At 35.8% G+C, this 24,055-nt stretch overlaps 1 protein-coding gene across 5 annotated transcripts in view; it reads left to right on the top strand.

The window, feature by feature from the left end:
• SCAF8 (SR-related CTD associated factor 8) overlaps nucleotides 1–24,055 on the top strand; it is an 84,094-nt gene that overhangs the window by 30,629 nt on the left and 29,410 nt on the right. For 2 of the 5 annotated variants that reach the window (XR_006180198.1, XM_042877143.1), the window contains exons 8-20: nucleotides 3,786–3,865; nucleotides 4,257–4,374; nucleotides 6,255–6,386; nucleotides 6,535–6,647; nucleotides 7,121–7,314; nucleotides 8,870–8,970; nucleotides 9,982–10,095; nucleotides 10,643–10,799; nucleotides 11,887–12,017; nucleotides 13,241–13,385; nucleotides 13,944–14,024; nucleotides 14,551–14,775; nucleotides 15,402–17,115. Coding sequence is in view for 3 of the 5 variants with exons in the window: in XM_042877143.1 (XP_042733077.1) it covers nucleotides 3,786–3,865; nucleotides 4,257–4,374; nucleotides 6,255–6,386; nucleotides 6,535–6,647; nucleotides 7,121–7,314; nucleotides 8,870–8,970; nucleotides 9,982–10,095; nucleotides 10,643–10,799; nucleotides 11,887–12,017; nucleotides 13,241–13,385; nucleotides 13,944–14,024; nucleotides 14,551–14,775; nucleotides 15,402–17,101 (3,291 nt within the window). In the remaining 2 variants the exon portion in view is untranslated. Of the gene's footprint in view, nucleotides 1–3,785; nucleotides 3,866–4,256; nucleotides 4,375–6,254; nucleotides 6,387–6,534; nucleotides 6,648–7,120; nucleotides 7,315–8,869; nucleotides 8,971–9,981; nucleotides 10,096–10,642; nucleotides 10,800–11,886; nucleotides 12,018–13,240; nucleotides 13,386–13,943; nucleotides 14,025–14,550; nucleotides 14,776–15,401; nucleotides 19,712–24,055 lie in introns of those variants that run through there. The other 3 variants (XM_042877150.1, XR_006180191.1, XM_042877163.1) reach the window with 3 other exon arrangements.

Here is a 24,055-nt window from a genome sequence, read left to right as displayed (position 1 = left end):
CTGGGGCTCTAGTCTTTGTAAGAAAGCAAGTTATTAACAAATATAACAACGGGAATTACAAATCAACTTCAGTAAGTGAAAATTGTGTGTTGATAATTCTGTATCAAAAGAAAATGAATACGAACCAGTTAATATACATACATTGACTTCTCAAAAAACCTAGTTTAACAGAATCCTTCATAAAGAGACCGGAAAGAAGGTAAATAAGTTGATCAATTAAAATATGTCATGGGAGGTACAAAATGTATAGTAAGTTATCTAGAGCAAGGAGACAGAAAAATCTGTTGTCTCAGATTTGTCTTACAAAGACAGAAGGACTTTTAAGAAATCTGATGTGTATCAGGCAGCAGATGGTCAAAGTTGATCACTCCTACTTAGCATCACAGAATTAGACAACGGTTAAGGTCCAAAGGGATTTCTGGAGGTCTTTTAGTCCTTCTCAAGCAGGGGATCACAGTGTCCAGGACCGCGTCCAGATAGATTTTTAAGATCTCCAAAGAGGCAACTGCACAGCCTCTTGGGGCAACCTGTACCAGTTGCTCTGTTGCCTACACTGTATAGAGCTGCTTCCTGATGTTTAGACAGAACCTTCTGTAATCCGGTTTGTGACCAATTGTCTCTTGTTTGCCTACTGGGCATCCACCTACATTTGGAAAGAATGAACTGAAGAAGTGGAAAAACCTTTTTGGTTTTCAGAATAGTTGAAAGCTACTTTATATAACATAATCAGAATTTCTCTTCAGCGCTCAGCAAGAGTTGTACCTTCTAGTAGGTATTTAAAAAAAAAAAAAAAAAGAAAAAAAAGAAAAAATAGAGATTAGAGGAGGTCCCTAACAACTGGAAAAGTTGCATCCTTCGAAGCAGGCTAGAAGATCACCCAAGAAAACTACAAACCAGTTAGCCTCGCTTAGCTCTGTGGAGCTAGTACTTCTGGAAGACAGTTTTGGGTGTGCAAAAGACAAATTGATTGGAAACAGCCAGCATGGATTTACCAAGGGCTAATCACACCTGACTGACCTGGTTTCCTCTGATGATGGATAGACTGCTTTTGAGGATGAGAGGAGAATAGTGAATACAATTACTCTGACTTTAACACAGAATTTGATATCCTCTTGCACAATGTTTTATGTCCAACTGAATACATTATAATCTCTTCAGGTGGACATCCAGATAGGTAAAACAATTATTTGCATAATTCGGTTCAAGTAGCAACCAATTGGCTATACTTTACCTGTGGGTCAGTAGCAAGTGTCTTGTTAGCTATAAGCCTGCAGAAATTTACTCTCAGGGATCTTGTCCTACATAGCACCTCTTGTAATGAACCTGAGGTATATGAATAAAGGATTAATGGCAATGGTCAACTCACCTTTATTCGGCAGTCACTAGACACACATCTGGAGTGTCACATCCAGTTTTGGCCCCCCACCTGCACAAGAAAGACACTAGCAAGCTGAGTTTAGAGGGGGACCACCACATTGGGCAAGTGCTCCGCCATAACCTCTGAGGTTAGTTCTGAGTCAGGCTGAGTCAGTCTGGAACAAAGCTTCAGGGGAGAGCAAACACCAGCCCATCAACACTACAGGAAACTGGGCAAGAAGAGAACTGGCTGACTGGCAGATTTCAGAGGATTGCGATCATTGGTGCAGTCTAGTTGGAGGTCTGCAACTAGCAGTGTTCCCCAGGGATCAGTATTGGATCTGATCATGTTCAATATCTTCATCAGTGACCTGGATGGTGGGATAGAGTCCACCCTCAGCAAGTTTGCTGATGACACAAAGCTGTGAGGAGTGGCTGACGTACCAGGAGGCTGTGTGGCCATTCAACAAGACCTGGACAGACTGGAGAGTTGGGCAGAGAGGAACCTGATGAGGTTCAAGAAGGGCAAGTATAGAGTCTTGCACCAGGGGAGGAGTAAGCACATGCATCAGTACAGGTTGGGACTGATCTGCTGGAGAGGAGCTCTGCAGAAAGGAACCTGGGTATCCTGGTGGACAACAGGTTGGCCATGAGCCATCGGTGTGCCCTTGTGGCTAAGAAGGCCAGTGGTATCCCAGAGTGCATTGAAAAGAGTGTGACCATCAGATCGAGGGAGGTGATCCTCCCTGTCTGCTGCTTCAGAAGAATTTTATTTCCCTTGCAATAAAAAGCTTTTTTTCATATCTTTTACAATTCCCATTGCTTTTTCTGAATGTATTCTTAAGTAATTAGATTAATAGGTGTGGCATTCATAGAAGTTCTGGTTTTATATGTGTTTATGTGTAGTGGATTGATGCTAGGTATCCTAATATTTAGTATACTTAAATGTTTACTAGCTTTGGAAAGACAATTCTCCTCCAACTTAAAAATATTTAAATTCAAAAATTTCCCTTTAATATCTACTATTTTATATTTACTAAAGGCAAATTTAATCAGAAGTCATGCTACACGTTTGCCTCTATTGGCTGGAATTTCTTTGATTTTGGCTTATGACAGTATAAAATTTTTTTGTATCATCAGTTGTCGAATTCATTGTCTGTGATTATTCCTATTTAAATTTTACTTGCTTTTTTATTTTCCTTTCTACTTTGTAGTGGTGGAAGATATATGATAATTAATTATATTTTAAAGAGGAGATTGAGTGCTTTCTAAAAATGCATATTTTGTTCAGAGATGCAGTATTTTGCATGTTTTCAGTGAATATATCCTAACAAAGTAAAGCAATTTAAAGATAAAACAACAAGCTTTCTTTAAATGGGTGGGATACGTATGGTCCACGTTACTCAGGATTTTCACATCTCACCCATAAGCTCTCTCAATTTCTTAATTGCAAGAGCAGTCAAACACTGGAACCACCTTCCTAGGGAGATGACTGTTGCTCCCCTCCTGTCAATGTTCAAGTGGTGTTTGGACAATGCCCTCACCTGTTTTCTCTTAGAGACAATCCCACTTTCATTTGTACTAGATTATTTCACTGGTAAAATAGTTCTAAAAATTCTTGGTTGGTCAGAGTCTCTTAATCAACTTGCGCTTTATTCTTCATGGACTCCAGTAACTGGAAAGAAATAAAGCATCGTGAAACAGAAGGGCTACTAAATCATTACAGTGGTTCAGACTTTTTTTTTACCTTGTTATTTCCAAATGCCTCACCTGTGTTCCATACTCTAATCCTTTCTTCCGAGAGAACAGTATTTGAGAAGAAGTTAGGATATCTTGAAGTACAGTAATAACTGCTTTTTGGAAGACTTCCAAGGTGAAAGGTTGTATGGACATGAATTCAATAGCATTGCTCTCTCGATGCATAGTTAAAGAAAAAACTCGGCCTGAGTAAGAAGTAACATTTGTTGCAATTTTTCATACTCCTCCTTTAGTCTTGTCTTAAGAAAACAGAATGCTACTGAACCCTAACCCTAACACTGTGATTTTCTGTGAGGTAATCAAGCTGTAGATCTTCTCATGATATGAGCACAGTAGTTCATTGATTGCCAAAGGATTGAATAAAGGTACCATCACATAAAATTAATCTCTTTGTAAGCCTTTTTCCAAATAAGCTGTAATTTACCATGGAAAGCACTTGTAGTTCTGCTGCAACAGCAGGCAGAGCTTAAGAAAGCCACAGCTGAGACTTGGGGTTTGATGCATTGAGAAGTTTAGTAGTGATACTAGTATGCCATTCAATTTTCAAGTGATTGCCAAACTAATTTTTTTTAATTGAGAAATAAAAACATTTTTCTTTTGAAAACTAAATATACATAAAACATATATTTTATGAGTACTCACCCAGTAAGGCTTACTTTGCTTTCTCCTAGAAGCTGATGGACAGGTTTGACTTTGGGGAAGAATCTGAACAAAATGAAGAGTCTAAGAAGGAAACTCCCACTTCCCAACTGTAAGATCAAACTGTGTTTCTAAAGGAAAATGCTAAAATTTGGCTGGCACTAATTGAACTTGAGGTTTAAATAGAAAGGAAGATGTTCGTTTGAGAGCATAAGTAAACCAAAACAACGTAAAGAAAAAAGACGTTTTACTAAGTGAAGTGTATACATTTTTAAACATTTTATGTGTGCCAGTTTTTCTGACTTTATCTTGAAGTTAACACATTCTTTGCTTTGTTAGATATATAAATGTCAGTGGTGCAGTAATGATGATAACAAATGATTTTACATTGTCTGCATTGTTATTATTCTATATCTCTAATTAAACTTAAAACTCAAGAGTGAAAGTCTCTTTATCAACCACTTGGAGAAAATATGCTTATTTAAAAAATTCTTCCTTTTTAGGCCATTAGTACCAGAATCTGTGAACAACTCACTTTTTCACCAACTAGCTGAACAATTGCAGCAACAAAATTTAGAACATCTCAGACAACAACTTCTGGAGCAACAGCAGCCTCAAAAGGTAAGAACTCCATCTTGTGGTTGTCATTTAGTAGAAACTTGCAGAGTAAATAAAATAAGCAGTAGAAAGTGCATCAAGCAGAAAAATAAATAGAATCGAATGTTGGATATACATTTTGCTTCTTTTAGGAAGGAGTACCCCTCAGCTGAGTTACAGACTGACTGTTCTTTGACTGTTCAGCTTGTTTTACTGGAAAAATAAAGTTGTTTTTTTTCCTTTTTCTGCTGTTGTGAAGGAGGAAATGAGCCCTGAAGTCAATATGCTACTGTCTGTGCAGAGAGAGCAGTGCACGATCTGCTGCTACAGAACTACAAAAGGACAGAATAGTAGATTGCACTGTAACTTAAATTTTCCCCTTCCAAGCTTTAAATCTTGACAGTAAACGTATTATTCTACTAAAGAATCTGAACTGAAGAATAACGTCCAGTGTTTCCTGTGAAGTTCTTAGTTAAGAACAGATGCTTGAGACACTGCAAGGTTGCTTCTTAACTGTGTAAATTGAGTCTTCTCTACAACAAAGTAAATTGGCTTGTTCTTCTGAGGTTATGCTGTGTTGTTATGCTCTCATTCTGATGTCAGTTTCTGATTCGGTTAGAAAATAAAAAGTTTATTCTGTCTCTTTACTGGCCAGATATAAAGTGGATATGCTATAGGGTATTTGGATCAGTTTATCAGTAAAATGGAAATTTCTGTATTGGATGAAAATCACAAGAAGCTTAACAGTCTGTTGAGAATTTTATTTTAATGAGTGCAAAGGTGCAATCCTCAGCTTTCAATCAGGCATGTCAACAGGAATTTTGAATTTGTGACTTGGAGTTTTTAATTCTATAGAAACTAAAATCTTTGTTTTATTTAACTATACTAACAGGAAGTTTGTACAACATAGATACAGATTAAATTTTTTTATGTAGATGTGTAATCTAGCAATTTCTGGCTTAAACTCTGTGTAGATTGTACAGAAATATAACTCTGGAAGGTGAATCTGTTTCAGGAGCTTTTGATACGACTTATCTAAAAATAGCTAATAGTATGTAGTTTGAAATAATAAGCTAAATGGCCTACCTTATTGTAGAACAAACTATTAAAAAAAAAAAGCAGAATTGGACACTAAATTAGATTTCATTTATGAAATTAAGTTACATTACATGTATGGGTATTGAGTTGATATGACTCATCCCCTATTATTTGATCTTCTATTCCAAATGGTTTTACAGAAATTATTTCCCTTCAGGTCCACTCAGCTTCTTGATTATGTGGTACACAGAATAAGTTTAACATTCATGTTGATCGCAGCTAAAAGACACAAGGTTCTGCTGGATCTCCTCAGGACTCACTGCAGTGTGTTACAAGGAATATTTTCTTTAATTCCATTCTTAAGAATCAGTGAGAAGGATTCAGGGAAAGAGGAAGAAAAATGAAACACAAACCAAAAGTATTAATCACCTAATTAGGAGCAGAGTGGGAGGAGGAGAGAAGATAGGAGCAACAAGAAATGTAGGAACTGATACCAAGAAACAGAGATTATATAGAAATAATTAAATACATGGAAAATGAAGTAGATAACATTATTAGAAGACAAAAACATTAAATAATTGTAAAAACTAATTTATAAAAGTTGTCAATTACTTTTCTGAAGATTTTCATTTTATTTCCTGTATTCCTTGCATTTATTTTCTGTCTCATAAGTATTTATTCTAAATCTATGCTTCTGTATTTCTCAGTAGATAATTACTCCATATGAATGAAAAGGAAGAAAATAAAAGTAGATTAATTGTTTTTGAGAAATATTTGAACAATTGTTTCGTGTATTCTTGATTTCTGACACAATAAACAATTTGAATTATGAGGCTTCTTATGATTTATAATTATTTGCAATTTAGGCAAGCCCTGAGGAAAATCAGGAAGGGAATTTTGGTTCAGAACACTCTGCATCACCTTCACAAGGGAGCAGTCAACAGCAGTTTTTAGAAGCAGAAACAAATGTAGATGATTCAATGGATATTCAACAACAGGTAAAAGAATTTTAAATTTTAATTGCAAAAGTTGAAAACATTACATTGATTTCAAAAGAAGTAAAATACGTGCATTTTTTCATATACTTGGATAGATGGTAAGTGTATTTATTAAATCTTTATGAATATCTACTGTGTCTCACCTCAGGACATGGACATAGATGAAGGACAGGATGTTGCTGAAGAAGAGATTTTTGAACAAGAAGAAAAAAAATCTGCTGTTCGTTCAAGATCAAGAACTCGTTCAAGATCTCGTTCAAGGTGAAGTAATGAACTTGTATTAAGAAAATGAAGGTTTTTTTTTTTTTTTTAAACAGGATTTCAGTCTGTGATTACTATTCTCAATCTTGTATTTTTCAAAGTTTTCACGAGTAATTTGTTCATGTAGTGTTTGTGAGCTAAGTGAAGATTTAATGTACGGCAGCTTGTTTTGCATACCTTTGGACTACCTTAAAGTTTTTAAGACTGGTCAGGTAACAAAAATAACACGAATGAGTTTGACAGGCTTTCTCTGCCAGAAGAACAGGTACTGTTACGGAAATCTTGAGGCGTGTTTTGTTTTGGTTTATTATTTAAAGCCCTGTGTATATGTTCTATTCCCCACATTAATGGCAGTTTGAGTAAATATAAAGGAAGTATTTGTAACAAGCTTGAAGACTGTAGTTAAAAATAAAACTATATTACTTTTTTTTTTTTTTTTTAAACTCAGCATACTGAAGTAAAGTATTTTGTAGGTCACCAAGGAAAAGAAGGTCTAGATCACGATCTGGTTCTCGTAAACGCAAACACAGAAAGCGTTCACGCTCAAGATCAAGAGAAAGGAAGAGAAAGTCATCTCGGTCCTACTCCAGTGAAAGAAGGGCTAGGGAAAGGGAAAAAGAACGTCAGAAAAAGGGATTGCCTCCAATACGGTCAAAAACACTAAGTGGTAGGTGGCAACAGTTTTCTGTTCTAATAATATAGTTCTAAAGGGAAAATGCCTTTTTTTTCATTGAAAGAAAAATACCCAGCTTCTACAAACTTTGATAGACAAATTCTTTTTGTAAGTTTAAGTTCTCGTGTTTCTTACAACTTAAGCAGGTACATGATCTCATCTTAGAGAGCAGCAAATATCATACTGTTCTGCTGATGATTTTACTTGTGCTATTACATTGACACTTTTAGCTCCAAAAAGAAAAGTAGCAAAAGTGTCACTAAGATACTGGATGCTTTTTCTTTAATACTGTCTTTTACAATGCATTTTCAAATGGACAACACTTGGTCTAAAATTTGTTACTGGGATTTGTAAGGGATTTAAGTATGTGGTGGGCACTGTTCAGAGGTGTGCACTTTGGTCAGTTTGCTGAGTGCTTTAAATGGAATTAATTTTGTTACTGTATCAGCATGGTGTTTTCAGGATCCTGGATTCTTGGGATGTACATGTTGCACTTAATTTATTTTTGTAACAAACTTGCACTCCCAAATTTAACTTTGGTTAGATAACATAGTTTCAGATGTAGGTTCTGTGTTTATTTGGTGTCCCGAATTCTGTCACGTATCTGACAAGTAATTCAGAATTCATTTTTCTAAGAGTGTTCTGTTCTCTATACATGAGTATTTAACATCTTTCCAAGATGCTGTAAACTCAGAACTAGAGTTTTGATGTCTGGTTTTTATTCTCTGGCTTTTCACGTGATAAATAGCAAATAGTTTTTATGGTGTGGATTTCTCCCAGTAGAGTACAAAGCAGGGAACTATAATCAGAATGGATGGGGACTGGGAAGCAGGGATGCTAAGTGCAATATAGAAGACCATCAGCACTTGAAGTACTTGGAGGTAGTATGTCTCATGTAGAAGGGGGATACTAAGGAGTGTAAGTGAGGTTGGAATTGGAGGAGAACAAAAAAATTGCCTATTGACTTCAATTTGTTAAGCAACTCAAAATGTGACAACCACTGTTAATCACTAGTTGAGGTCTGAAGAATTGTTTCTTACGCGTTTTGTTGTGAGAAATAAATTGACTTCTGTGAAATTTCAAAAGATAAGGAGCCAGTTGTGTCTAAGAGAAATCTGAGGGCTAGTCCTTCTCAGCATTACTGAGTCAATTGAAAGTCTTTTAATCGTGCAGGTATGCTTTTTAATGGCAAATTGCTATTACAGCTTGCTATAGCTGATCATAGAATATTTTGACTGGGAGGGACCTTTCTGCTGCAGGCAATAATAGCTGACATTTCATTGTTTTTAAACAATGTTTTTCATTGTTTTTAAAACAACTATTTTGATTAAAAGAAAGTAAAACAAGAAAAGTGAACGCTTGTACTGAACAGCTGTTGTTTCATTTAGCCTTTTAATATTTCTATTAATTTACCTACTCTCTGCTTAATAAGTTAATTACTATTCTTGCTTTTGATCCATGATTTCTGTGCCTATTATATCCATTCTATAATGTGTTCTGTAAGCAAACATTTTAGTACTTGTTGTAACATGAATGCTTTTCTTGGCAGTTTGCAGCACTACTCTTTGGGTAGGTCAAGTAGACAAGAAGGCAACACAGCAAGATTTGACCAACTTGTTTGAAGAATTTGGACAAATAGAATCTATTAATGTAAGTATGCATATTACCATCCATTTTTAAGGATTTTAAGCAACTTAAACATACCTAGGCCTCTGGATTCCTTTTTAGCCTAAGCTTGTGTTTAGGTGATTGATACATATATTTTTTATCACTGTTTAAAAACTGTAGCTATGATATTTGCTTGTTGGTTTTCATGTACTTTTGTTTGAAGCACTGAAGACAGTATGCTTCATGGTAAAATGACTTTTCCTTGACAAAAGTTTTGGTTGCACAGTTTTAAAAGTTTAAAACAAGTTTTTTTTTTTTTTTTTGAAGTTGGATTTTAACAAGTACAAAGTTGTGCCTTTTCACTTTGTGTTGTGACATAGGAATAGAGATCATTTTTTATTTCACTAATCGACAAGAGTGCGATGTGATGTCCTCAATGGCTTGGTTATATGCATACATAGGGGTGCTAAATAGCAGTCAGTGTATCTGAATCATTTATAAAAGGATGCATGGTACTGTAAACAAGAGCGTATTTATAAAATGTGACCATAAAAGCATGCTTTCCTTAGGAGCTATATTTCTCATGATTTAGAGTCATTTAGATTTAGTCTAGTAGAATCATAGAATGGCATAAGTTGGAAGGGACCTTCGAGATCATCCAGTTCCAAACTTCCTGCCAACTTCCTGTGCACTTCATCCCACTATTTGTGTCACTGATTCACAAGTGAAGACTGAGGCAAAGAACTTGTTGAGTATCTTTTGCCCATAGCATCTCTGCTTTCTGCTTGTCATTTAAATCTGTCATGCTGCTTTTAGCGCCCATTCTTCAGCTTGCTGCTGCTTCTAGGAGATGTTGTAACTATTGTACTCTACTAACTTCACTCTTAGTTCTAGCTGATGCTCAGAATTGTTAATTATGATAATTACAGTGATGGTTACAGTATAAGTCCCTCCCTTTTTTTTTTTTTGTTATTTTAGTATTCAGTGTAGATAGGTAATCTGAAGTACCATTTTTCCTGCTTTTTAAGACCACGGATCTTTTTTATTCAATAGATGATTCCCCCAAGAGGTTGTGCATATGTCTGCATGGTTCATAGACAAGATGCATATCGTGCTCTTCAGAAGCTTAGTTCTGGGTCCTACAAAATTGGATCTAAAATTATTAAGGTAAGTTGAACTTAGTCCAAAGATGGTGTCCATTTCAAAAGCAGTGCGGTTTTTTTATCAGTTGATCAATTATTTAACAGCTATTAATTCAAACTGACAGTATGGAAAATAAGAATGAATCGTTAAGGTACATATGGTGTACAGTGCAGGTTTGGACAGGTAATACGGAAGATACTTAAATAAAATTGTGACTTGATGCTTAGAAAATATCTGGAAAATGTTTTAAATACATGTTGGTGATAAAAAATACTGTGAAATACTGAAGTCCTGTACTTGACCACATAGATCACTTAATACTAAAATTGCTAGTGTTCTTGAAGTTAATTATTTGATTAGGTGCTATGCTTTTTCTGCTTTCTTTGACACTTCAGGAAGAGTCCTTTAAATACCATATTCTTGATTTCCCTATGTGTATGTTAGAAATAACGCAGAAGAAATTTGAGGTTTTAAATGTAATTAATGTTCTTATTGTTGCAGAGGCCAGGTGAACGTCCTACATTTCACAGGTTATACATAACCAGATAATCTTTTGGGGTTTTATTTTCAGATTGCCTGGGCTTTAAATAAAGGTGTGAAAACAGAGTATAAGCAATTCTGGGATGTGGATCTGGGAGTTTCATATATTCCTTGGGAGAAGGTAAAACTGGATGATTTGGAGGGCTTTGCTGAAGGTGGCATGATTGATCAGGAGACAGTAAATACAGGTATGAACATTAACAGTGATACTTATAATGTGTTTATTTCTTTATAATTGCAAATCCTGAGAAAGATTATTTCTTTAGGTAACACATACTCTTTTAAAATTTACATTAATATTACTAACTACTTGTTTACAATATAAATGGCATTGAAATGTAGATTGTTTTTGTAGGGGAGTAATTAATTAATTGTCATGACCTGTTGTCAGGGGGATTAATTTAAGGAAGATAATAATTAACAGTTCTAATTTGCTGTATGCTCAATTCTAAGTACGTTATTTATGTAATAATTATGATCTAGTTGTGATTGTGAAAGATGTTATATTCTGGTATGAGACTTAAGTTGGTGTTGGAACTTGTCCAAATAGGACCAACTTAGCTGAACTTTGAGGTATTTCCTCCATTAAAGTCAGAGACAAGAAAACATGTAAGTGTTAGACCTATATACTGAAACCTATTTGAGAAGTTTGCTAAGTTTGTAAAAGATACATGAGTACTGTATTTTCTTGAAATGGGTCTAGCACTAAATGACTAGACTACATTGAAATAAGCAATGTATTAAGACTGTTTCATTATAGAGACAATAATTTTTTAGGTAAAAATGCATTCACAATGCTTGGAGTAAAAATTTACTGTAGGTAGCATAAGAATTAAATCATGAAATATTATTAGAATGCATTCAGTATTTTATACTTGAAAAACACAAACCTTTTTTCTTGATAATGTTGGAAGTTAACATGAGGAGGTGGTAGAAAGGAGTTGTGCTTGGTTGATTGGTTTGTTTGGTGTTTTTTCTCCACTTGAGGATCTGTCATTCTACTGCAGCCAAATTTTTAGAAATCTGAAACATACTCTGTATTGTGAATTATTAACAGAATAATTGGTGAAAACCTTTGGCAAGTTTTAAAAAGTTTGTTTGTGTACAGGCACAATTAAATAGCATCAAGCAGGTGTTTAGAAACATTTAACATTCTTAAAATGCATAATAATAAGTAAATAATTGTATTTACTGTTTAAAATAGAAAAGCACTTTTTAAAAAAACCCACATCAGTATCTTTTTATGTTAAAAATGCATCTTTTTTTTTAATAAAGAATGGGAAACAGCAAGGAGCTCAGAGCCTCCTAAAGAAAATATTCAAACTACGCAGAGTACTGCAGTTGATAAAAGCACAGTGATTACAACACAGACAGAAGCTTACACACAGCCAGTCACTATGCTGCAGGTTTGTATTAAAGTTTGAATTTGCAGAATCTCCACACAGCTGGAGGGGTAAGTTTTTATTCAATACAGATTAACTTCAATATTAAGGAAAGTACCTAAGCAAAATATTTAAAGTCCTGTGTTCTGAATAGTAGATTGTTGTAGTCTATGATACACAGTAATTTGTGAGAGCCATTGAATATCTGCTGTGTTTTCTTCTATCTGATAAAACATGATTTTATTAGCATCTAATCAATAGCTGTCTATTATGGAAGGCTGGAAGAATGCAGTGTAATTTTCCTTGAGTATAGCACAAGTGTAAACTCTGATGCCTTACGTCAAACTCTTAAAATCTTTTTTGTTATGACCAATGAAAGTGTAAAATGAGAAGCAGTTGTTAAGTAAAAAAAAACTTGTATTCATATTGTCATTTTTTCTTAACGTGTCTAGACACTGGCAGCACTTGAGCTGATGTGATGTTACTATGAAATTAACATTTTTGCATTTACTTGTGCTGAAGTCTGTGCTTTTACAGTTTTTTCTATGTTGTCCCTGGTCTTCTTATTTCAACTTCCTCCCAGCATAGACTGTGATTCATTTAAAAATACATGTATATGTGTCTATATGTGTATATTGCTTTTATTCTGCTCTGTATTACTTCCGAGTATTCTGCACTGTGCCAAAATGCACAGCTCAAACAGAACATAGAACTATTACATAATTTCCAGGATTTCATCAGGTTTGTTAGAGTATCACATGTGCTAACCTCACAACACTCTGGCACTGTTCTGAAATACATTGTTCCTTCTAATGAGAATGGAATGACTGTTTCTTAAGTGCCCTCAAATTGCCAGATTTTTTCTCTTACCCTCCCTCTCTCTTTTCTTCCTTTTTCACCTCTACTTCTCACCACGCTTTCTTTCTCTTTCCCTCCTCCTTTTTGTATTCCCCTCTCTCCCTAAGTAATTTTCTATACTTCAATTAGCATAATGTCTAACTGCATTTTCTGCTCCTTTAGAAAAATGAAAAAATAGCATAGGATTCATCCAGTGGCCTTATTTATCTGTTACGCAGATACTATTCCAGAATGCAGTCTAATTCTTCAGAGCCTTCAGAATATAAAGTTTTTGGGTACATTTAACATTTTGCATGAATTGCAGGCAAGTCAGTGAATAAATTCTTTTAATGTTACTGAATGCTGTAGGCATTTAAATTACTTTTTTTTTTTCTTTCCACAAAAAAAAGATTCCAGTAGCTCCAGCTGTGCCTGCTGTTAGCTTAGTTCCACCTGCGTTTCCTGTCACAATGTCTGTCCCTCCTCCTGGTTATAGTGCCATTCCTCCTCCACCCTTCTTGCGAGCAAGTTTCAATCCTTCACAGCCACCTCCAGGTAAGTCAGTAAGGAGAAAATTGAATATGTAATAAGTATTCTCAACCTGTGTGCTACGTATATTTTGCTTTGTACAGTTTTCCAACAACTTCTGGTTATTGCTTGAGCGAACTCAAGAGTCTCTAATTTTAACCCAATATGAAATTCCTAATGTCTAAAAATGATTTCTTACTCACGTATTTTGTGGAGCATATTACTAAAGCTGGATTTTTTGTTTGTTTTCTGATTGTTTTTGTTTTTAATTTTTGGGGAAAAATCAAAATTAAGAGATTCTTAAAATTCATCTCCTTTCTTTGGAAGATTTTGAAACTCCTAATGAAAATATGATACCTATTTGGGTATTGCTGACATAAATCCCTTTTAAAGATGAGCACGCAGATCTTTTACAATAAAGATGGATTGTTTTTTGAAAATAACAACCGTTGTCGCATCTTCACGTACTTGTGTTGTTCACTGGTTTTGAGTGATGCAACTTTCCAGGACAAATAATATAAGTAAGGTTTTAATGCGAAATTATATTTGTTTGTCACTGTAATAATTTGTACATTTTCCATATAGGTTTTATGCCTCCCCCAGTTCCTCCTGTTGTTCCTCCTCCTGTTGTCCCACCACCTGTTGTCCCACCAGTTGTTCCAACATGTAAGTTTGATTCTTCTCATAGTTGCTGTATGTCATTAAAAGCTTACTTGTTTGATATACTGCTTATCACTTAATGAAAAATATATTAGTCCTGCCTAATGGAAAATAGGAATATACCATGGTGTAACTGGGGAAAAAATAATGACAAATGAATTATTTAATATTTGTATGCATAGTTTAATATTTTTACTTGGCTATAACAGATGTATCTATTACTTAAGCTATCAAGTGTTAGTTGCTGAGTAATTTATAATGATTTATTTTTAGTTAGCCTTTTAACTGTTATCATTTTAACATGTAAGAGTGTTTTTAAAGAGTACTGATTGGTTATGGTGCCTGCAGTTCAAATTCTCTACAAAAAAGTAAAGATTAGAGTGCTGATTGAACATTAAAAAAAAAAAGATTATTAAAACTACCATAATTCTTACAGTAATTAAAAGAATGTTGATTTATTATCTTGATACCTAACAAACTAAACATGGAGGATGCAGATATGGTTACTTACACTTATGTTTTTTCACTACAGCTTTAGTACAGCCTCCATTACCAATTGCTCAAGAGACGATGAAGGATGTACCTTTTACCGGCCTGGTTCTACCAGTTGTTGGCACAGTTAGTAGCAATCTAGCTACTCCAACATTATCTTCTGGAAGCATCTTTAATCCTCTGCCAATCAACAAACAAGAATCTGATGAAAAGGGATCTCATCTTGCAGACCTTCAGATTTCTTCCAGTGAAAATGGTAGAGCTGGTAAGAAATGTTTTTATTGTCTGATACTTTCGCATACAAGAAACATCATCAAGCTTAAGAGGTTTTTTTTGCTGGTCCTTGTCCAATACACTAATAAATAGAGTTGGAAGTAGTATGCTAGGTATAATTTTCAGTTTAAAATGAAGGAGTAAGGGAGATCATCTTTATCATGATCTGATCATTTATTCCTAACAGCTTTTTCTTGGGTATCTTTGTAGATTTGAGAAATAGAGCTAAATCTCTTGAAAACATTTTAGAAGTGCATTTGTTCTACATGAACAGTAATGCAAAAAAGCAGAGTAGAATAAAGTAGTATAAAATTTAAAGACCTATGTCAAGTATTTTAATATTTCACTTGCATAAATTGGGTGATAGTTGTGGAGTTTGTCAATTTTAAGCTGCTGTACTTTCTTTACTATATGCAGGTGCTAATTTCCATGGCTTAATGTCTATCCTCAACATGATTAAAATGATCTATGTTCACTGTAGAAACTGAGACAGACCTCATCAGCAGTATCATCACTCTGAATGTATTACTTGAATAATGGATTAAGTTCTGTTTTGTTTCCAATATTATGTTGCATTGGCATTTTCTGGTAACTGTTCTTCTTGTTGCTTCATTTTAGTGCAAAGTGATGTCTCAAGTAGCTCTGGACTTGTTGGAGGAATGCAGCCACCCAGTGTCTCAAGCAGTTCTGGGTTAACTGGAGAAGGCCAGCCACCCAGTGTCTCAAGCAGCTCTGGACTTGCAGGTGGAGTACAGCCACCCAGTGTCTCAAGCAGCTCTGGACTTGGAGGAGGAGTGCAACCACCAACTGTTTCAAGCAGTTCTGGTCTTGCAGGAGGAGTGCAACTACCCAGTGTCTCCAGTAGCTCTTCTCTTGCAGGAGGAGTTCAGCCAACCATCGTCTCGAGCAGCTCTGGACTTATGGCTGGAGTGCAACCACCAAATGTCTCAAGTAGCTCAGGGCTTCTAGCTGGAGTGCATCCACCCAATATCTCAAGCAGCCCTGGCCTTCTACCAGGAATGCAGCCTCCCAGTGTTTCAAGTAGCTCAGGAGTTCTGGCAGGAGTACAGCCACCAAGTGTCTCAAACAACTCTGGTCTTCTCCTAATGCCACCACCAAACGTTTCAAGTAGTTCTGGACTTATGGGAGTGCCACCACCAAATATTTCAAGTAACTCTGGACTTCTGGCAATACAGCACCCAGCTGGTGTTCAAAATATGCCTCATTTAAATATTAGTAGTCAAAGGATGCCAGGAATGCCTCTCATAGATATCCGTCCAGGCCTAATGCCCCATTCACCTGGACCAAGGTTTCCATTAATGCAGCCAGGAATACCACCACAGCGTAGTATTCCTCCTCCAGCAATCCTTGATCCATCTCTTCACCCTCCACCTCGAGGTCCTTTTCCTCCAGGAGATATTTTTAATCAAACAGAAAGACCTTTTGCAACACCAGGAAGACAAAATATTGATAGCATTTCTAATCCAGAGAAAAGGTTACCACTTGGAGGCGATAATATTCAGCAGGAGGGAGACAGAGATTATCGCTTTCCTCCAGTGGAAAACCGAGATAATCTCAACAGACCATCCCAAGTGGATGTCAGAGATTCTGTTGGACGACCACCAGTTGATCCAAGAGAGGGCATAGGAAGACCTCCAGTAGATGGAAGAGAACATTTTGCAAGACCTCATGTTGACATGAGAGAAAATTTTGGAAGACCAGGTATAGATAATCTTGGTCGAAGAGAGCATTTTGCTTTCAATTCAGATAAGCACTGGGGACAAAGAGGAGATTATGATGAAAGAGAGCACCATGCCTTTCCTATTTATGGTGGCCCTAAAGGCTTCCATGAGGACAGAGAGAGATTTCGGCATGTAAACTATAGGTTTGATAGTAGAAGTGGTCCCAGCTGGAATAGAGGATTTGAACAAGATGCTCACAGAGATTTTGATGACCGCAGAAGACCCTGGGAAAGACAGAGGGACAGGGATGACAGAGATTTTAACTTCTGCAGAGAAATCAATGGAAACAGGTTTGGAAGAGACAGAATGTCAAACAACTGGATCCCCCCTCCACACCCACGGGTTTTTGAATACTTTGATGGGGCCACTTCCCAACGCAAAGCGGATAATTTGCCCCAGGTAAACGGTGAAAATACAGAGACAGAAAGTCAACCACCAACTGCACAGGTGCAGGACGATCCAGAACTTTATGAAAAACTGACATCTTCCGTCGAGATAAACAAAGAGAAGAGTGACACAGAAGCTGATATAGAAAGTGAACCAGTGGTAGAAAGCACAGAAACTGAGGGGACATAATCATCACTCAGTAGGTAAAAGATACCTTTTGTAAAGTTGTCATCTCTCTGTAATAGATAAATGGCTGACTGGACCTTAGTAGTTCACTTTTGTCTGCCAGAATTAAGTTAATCTGATGTTCATGTTCATCTTTCACTTAAATAACTGTACAACTGACTTGTATAGAACACTGTTCTTAATTTGAACATGGTAGGTAAACTTTTTTTTTTTTAATTTCTCTGGTAAAACATAAACTTGCCCCCACTTGCTTTTAATTTCATAAAGGTAAAATAACAGCTTGTCAAACAAAGACTTCCTATGGAAGACAGTGGAATTTTTTAGATACTACCCCTAGGTTGGCTATTGAAATTGTTATACTTGAAAACAGGTGCTGGTGTATCTTGTCCGTGTTTTTAGGCTGCTGCAGAATTTTAAAGTATAGACAAAGCTGTGATATTTTATGTTCCTACAATTTGGCAGAAAATGAAATGGCCCATGTTACTTAAGGAGCATAACACAGAGATTAAAAGTGATTTTGTAAAATCTACACTATAGTCTCTGTTTTCTCTAAAGTAAGTGTTTTGTGGTTTGTTCCTCATACTGCAGTGGGTTTAAAAAACAATGCAAAAGTACATTTTAATGTTGGGTGCATTTTGTTTTTAGATGCCAATAAAGCATATTTGTTTGATAACAGTGTTCTAGGTATTGTATTTTTTTTTTTAAAGAAACCTGCAAGCTATAAAAACTTGGAACCAGCTATGATATGTGCTTAGCTAGTTGTTGCAAAAGGTTTATACTACTTTTGTAAGACCAATGCAACAGCTATCATGTGCAAGAAAGATATGTATGGTTTTTACATGGAAAATCATGCAGTCATGCTAGTTTATGTGTATAACATATGTATGTAAATATTTGTGTAAACTCTTTGTAGATACTACTTTCTCTGTGCGTGCGTGTATGTACACACACTCACAGAATATTGCAGACAATTCAATAAAATTGAAAAAAATAGGTTAGAAAAATGTTCACCTTCTTTAGATAGTAAGATTACAAAGTGTGTATCACTGTGGTACTGTCAAGCTTACATTTACCTTCTTATGCTAGTAGATGTATGAAGTTCTTACTACTTACAGAAGGTGAAATATGAGACACTGTAAGAATATACAGTAATATTTTAGCTTTTCTTTTTTAAAATGAGGATACATGTGAAGCCAAAATTAAGTATTTGCATTGTCTTGTTTTGTAACATATTGGGTATTCTGGATAGACAGTGGTAGTGTTTAAGTACTTTGTGGTTGTTTTTATTGACTCAAAGTCCCAAAGTGTTGCATGAAGAGTGAAAAGCTGTTGTTGGTCTGAAAAATCCTCTTTTTTTTTTTTTTGTTTGTTTGTTTTAACAGAAATCAGGGGGCTTTGTGTTTTGGTGGCTTAATACTGAAGGAGAAAATCTTGTTAAATTGCTGAGAGGAATTGGCTGCTTAGGTAAATGAGTAGCACTATTCTCTCTTATTTCACATACTTTGCTGCTTATGTCCTTCAAATTGGTGGTGGAGCATTTAATATTGTAAGATTTTCAATTTGTTTCATTGAAATGCATTCCACCAACTTCTTTCAACTTAACTTTTGTTAAAATTCTGTCTGAAGGCATTTCATTTAGCTCTGAAGAACTTGTTATTCTCTTGCATAGTAGTATCAGAGAGGTGGATTTTGTTATCCCAATGCCTCTTCTCTAGAAGAAATGTTTTTAGCTCAGATTAGAATTTTGATCTTTACTGTTAAAGTGTAAACATGCAAGTTTTAATTCCCCTTCCAATTCTTCCAAAGGAACGACAATATGAGTGTGTCATGTGAGTGTAAAGTACAAGCAAGATTTTGGAAGCAGAATCAAGTTATACATGTGTTTCTTGCCATCTTCCTCTGGTACATGGGTTACTTTTTCATGCTGTGACATGGTTCAGTTTATCGATTATAGGGATTTTTATTCTGGACAGTAAAGAGCCAGCTTAATGAAGGTAATCCTTTGAAAAGAGTGGATATGACTAGTTCTTTATCTACTATGCAATCAGTAGTCATTAGGGTGTAGTGAGGTGAATTAAATAATTATTGCTTTGACCTTGCTGATATGTTTATTACTAGAACATGTCTTGCGATTTGAGGTGAACAATATTTAAAGTGAAAGTACCTTCATGTGTAGTCTCTATGGCTCAAAGAAGTTGCTTGATAATGCTGCGCAACCTAGTAGTAGTATTCAGGTCAGGCAGATACAGTTCTGGAAGTCCAAACATGCAAAACAGGTGTGAGGGCACTTCGTGTATTTAAGGGATTTTCTTTTTTTTGTTTTTGTATTGTAGACTGAAAATACTTCAGCCACAGACCATGTAAATACTCAGAATCAAACACATATTGGCAGTAGCTTTTGTTTACAAATGTTTTGTTAAATGCTTTTTTAAAACTAAAAGTTAATCTGTTTCTCTAAACTGAGATCTACAGTATGCTAAATTACTCATAGTATGATGGTATAGGTAAATTACTAGGTAGAGAGTTTAAATAATTCAACTAGTAGTGGTATAAAACAATGTATTATTTAATGACTTTTCATCTTTGTTAATATCTTATAAACGTTAATAAATTGGCTACTGTACGTATGTGTTACACCATCAATTTCTAACAGCATTTTTTTTCTAGAATAAAATTTTATTGAACAGTTTTCAGTTGCATCTTGTTTACAGCTAGAACTGTTTCATTTCTCATTTTACTGATTTGGAGTGCAGATGAATATTACCAGAAGAACAATATTCAGTAATACTAGCAAACATAGTATGGTCTCTTTAACTTGCTGGTGAAAAAGTTTGAGTGAAAACCTTCTCATTTTAGATTAAGCCATGGTAAAGCAACATTTGCCTTGAAAGGAGCTGTCCTAGCATCCAACACTTTGATGTAGTTAGCAATAGCGTTGTACTTTTTCCTAACATAAAGGGAAGAGTAAGAGAGGGACATAGAGAAAATAGGGGCCAGGCTTCTAGGGAGCAGTTCTCATTTATGCCAGTTTAAAGCCTTCTGCCATGACAAAAGCTGTTCATTCTAGCAACTTAAAGCAGCTGATCCATACTTGGTCTTTTTGTCTACAAAAGTGATATGTATGAATAACTCCAAATAGTTCTGCAGACAACACAAACAGTATGTTTGAGTATGCACATTTACTTGAAAACCTCGTACATTAGTAAGTTGTTTAATGTTTGTTTACCATTTCAAACAGCCTGTGATTCTGACTTCACTGTTCGGTACTTGAGCAGATTGCTACATCCATTAATATGATAAAGATGAAACATAGCCTTTATTTACTATAATGACACAGTCCCTTTGCTGAAGATATATTCTGTGAAATATTGGTACACTTTTGTTTTTATACACAGTGCTCCACATTGTTACTGCAAACTCAAGGGAATAGGTTGCAAGATTCCTACAATTTACTAGAGTAATGTACCACCCTTCAAGCCATGTCAATGATTTAAATTGCTTTATTTCTGAAGATGCCTTGAATAAGGCAATACAGGACTACTGTAATCAAGTCTACAGTGTGGAATGAATAGACATTAGTTAAGCCAGTATTGGAAGACTGTCAAATAAATTGTCTATAGAAGATATTTGTAAAATAAGCCAATTTATTGTGGAGATCTCTCAAAACAATATCAGCAGTTTTGAGCATGTCCAGGGATACATTATGCCAGTCTTCATAGAAACACAGAATGGTTTGGTTAAAAGGGACCTGAAAGATCATCTAGTCCAACTCTGTTGCAGTGGGCAGGGACACCTTTCACTAGATCAGATTTTACTGTATTAAGTCTCATCCAGCCTGAACTTACACGCTTCTGGGGATGGAATATCTGCAACTTTTCTGGCAACCTGTTCCATTATCTATCAGTCTCATAGTGTAGAATTTCTTCCTTACATCAAATCTAAATCTGTCTTCTTTTAATTTAAAGCAATTACCTTTGTCATATCACTACACTTCTTGATCCCTTATTGTCTTTCTTGAAAGCCCTCGTGAGTACTGGAAGACTGCAATAAGGTATATATTACTTCCCTAGAGCCTTCTTTTTTTCTAGACTGAACAGCCTGGACTCTCACAGCCTTTTCTCATAGAAGAGGTGTTTCAGCCCTCTGATCATCCTTGTGATCCTCCTCTGGACTTGCTCCAACAGATCTGTGTCTCTCTTGTGTTGGCATCCCTGGATCTGAAGATAGTGCCTGCAGGTGATGTCTGACAACAGTGGAGTAGAGAGCATCAGACAGTCAGTCATGTCACTTTATCTGGTTTCTCTACTTTTAACGCAGCCCAGAATAAAATTGGCTTCCTGGGCTGCAAACACAAATTGCGTGAAGATTTTCATCCGCCAGTACCCTCTCATAATTTTCTTCAGGACTGTTAGCATGTTCATCCATTCTGTACTGATTTGAGATTGCACCAGCTCAGATGCAGCAGCTTGTACTTGTCCCTGTTGAATTTCATGAGGTTCATGTGGGCCCATTTCTCAAGTCTGTCCAGGTCCCTGTAGATTGCATCCCTTCTCTCTAAGGTATTACCAACACCACTCAGCTTGGCGTCACCCACAAACTTGCAGAGGGTTCATTCGACCCCACTGTCCATGCCACCAATGGAGATATTAAACAGTATCAATCCTCATGGATTGTCCCATGAGGGACGCTAGTCATCATTAGTCTGCCTGTGGACATCGAGCTATTGACTAGAACTCTTTGAATGTGACCATTCAGCCAATTTATCCATGCAATAGTCCATCCGTTAAATCCATGTCTGTCTAATTTGGAGATGAGAATGTTACGTGGGACCATATCAAAGTTGACATCAAGATGACATCAGTTGCTCTTCGCTTTATCCATCAGTGCTGTCACTGTCGTAGAAGGCCACCAAATTAGGCATGCATGATTTGTCCTTTTTGAAGCTATGCTGGCCATCTCTAATCACCTTCCTGTCTTCTGTATGCCTTGACATGGTTTCCAGGAAGATCTACTTCATGATCTTACTGAGCGTTGGAGTGAGGCTGTCTGATCTGTAGTTACACTTCTTAAAAATGGGTGCTATGTTTCCCGTTTTCAACTTACCAGGTACTTCCCCTGACTTACGAAAGGTGATGGATAATGGCTTAGCAACTTTATCTGCCAGTTCCTTCATTGCCTCATCTTCTGCATGTAGCAATTAAAAGTTCTTATGCTCTTAGAAAAATATCTTTCAGTATCTGCCAGCTCCTTTATTTCCTGAGATACTCTCCCAGGAGGTCCTATATCCACCTTTAGCAGCTGAAAGTTTGCCCCCCTGAGATCCTTACTATATTTTTAGGCCAGACTAAATTCCTCAAGAACATGAATCCTACCAGGACATAATCACTGCAGCCCAGGCTACCTCCAGTCTTGATTTCTCCAGTAAGTTCCTGTGCATCAATGATCAGCAGATCCGATGACACTTTAAAGTGCTCATTTTGTTGATAGATTTTCCACTAAGTCAAACCTTCGGATCATTTAATTTGAAACTGGTAAAAATTTCATTATTTTTCATTCCAGTAATATAGTTTTAAAATAACAACAACCAAAAAATGGCTTTTCTATTTTAATGGAATTTTCTATTTTAAAGGAATCTTAAGAGTAAGAAGTTTAAAACATAAAGTGTCAGAAGATACTGAGAGTAACTAGGACAATTTTATTGTTGTTAAGTAAGGTGGTAAAGGGATCTTTATTGATTAGCTGAATTGCAATTAGCTACATTTGCCCTTCAAGTGCTGAGCTTTCATGTGTAAAGATGTACTGAGAAGCCATCTACTTCTTGTGTAGCTGAGAGAGACTGAAAAAATACAGAAGTAGAATCTCTTAATTTTGCTGCAAAATTTCAAGCGTTGTTGTTGTTGTTTTAATTTGAAGCCATTTAAGTGGACAAGAATTGCAAAAAGGTTGGACTTCTGCTTTTTTTTTTTTTTTTCTCTCTATGGGCAAAGTTTATACCATATTGCAACTAGCCTTATATTTCTCCTTGAAGGATCATCTTATTGGTGGTATTCATCCCACAAAGTTTGTGCAAGCACTTTGAATGCTCAACATTTAGAAGTTTTGTTATATCTTGTAATCAAGAAAGATTAAATAGAGCTACTGAAGACAAAATCTGTAGCACCTCTTTAAGAGTAGTAACTTTTAGGGAAGGTGTATAAGGTCTGGAAAGTGATTCTTGAAAGCAGTAGGATACTTAATAGTTGAGTTGGTGTTTTTTTGTTCTTTGTTTCTCTGAAGTTGATAAACTGTAAAACTGTATTTGCCAAAATTATTGTATTCCATTCTATTTTGCACAGACTTCATGAAAAGGGGAAGTTTCATTGAGCTTCTACTGTTACTATCTTACAGATGTTCAGCTACCATGGATTACAGGAAGGCAAAGTCTGATGTGTGCACTCTTAAAACTCAAGTAGTAGTTTGATTGATTGATGTGCAGTTGAAGATGACTGTATTTCTCTTTTTAAGAAGTTTAAAACGCACTTGCATGGAAACAGTGCAGTCTGTTTAGTAATCTTATTCTGTAGTTTGTCATTTGTCTTTTAAAGTTAACTCCCTAATGCTAGTTTTAATTCTCTTCCTATAAAACTAAATCACACTGATTCCTTTAGGTGAGGAACTTATTTTGTTCTTTACAGATAAAGTCTTCTCAAGTAGTATTTCAACCTGTTGAAAATTCTAGCAGACACTATGAATTGGACCTAATACAAGCAATAGTTAGATAATGTCCAAGAAGGAATGGCTTGCCAACCTAGATTGATATCAAATAAAACTTACAAAATGTGAATAAAACTTTCTTTTTTAGATTTAATGAAAATGAATACATAGATTCTGATTAAATATTCACTCAATAAGAAGCAAGCATCCAAAGTTATTACTAGTCCGGAGCATTTTCCCAAATGTTGTTCATATGACAACAGG

This window comes from Lagopus leucura, unplaced genomic scaffold (genome assembly GCF_019238085.1).
Source record: "Lagopus leucura isolate 7727_CA_CO unplaced genomic scaffold, USGS_WTPT01 Super-Scaffold_73, whole genome shotgun sequence".
Taxonomy (NCBI): Eukaryota; Metazoa; Chordata; class Aves; order Galliformes; family Phasianidae; genus Lagopus; species Lagopus leucura.
The sequence above is the reverse complement of the archived record's forward strand: the minus strand, read 5'-3'. Positions and strand labels throughout refer to the sequence as shown.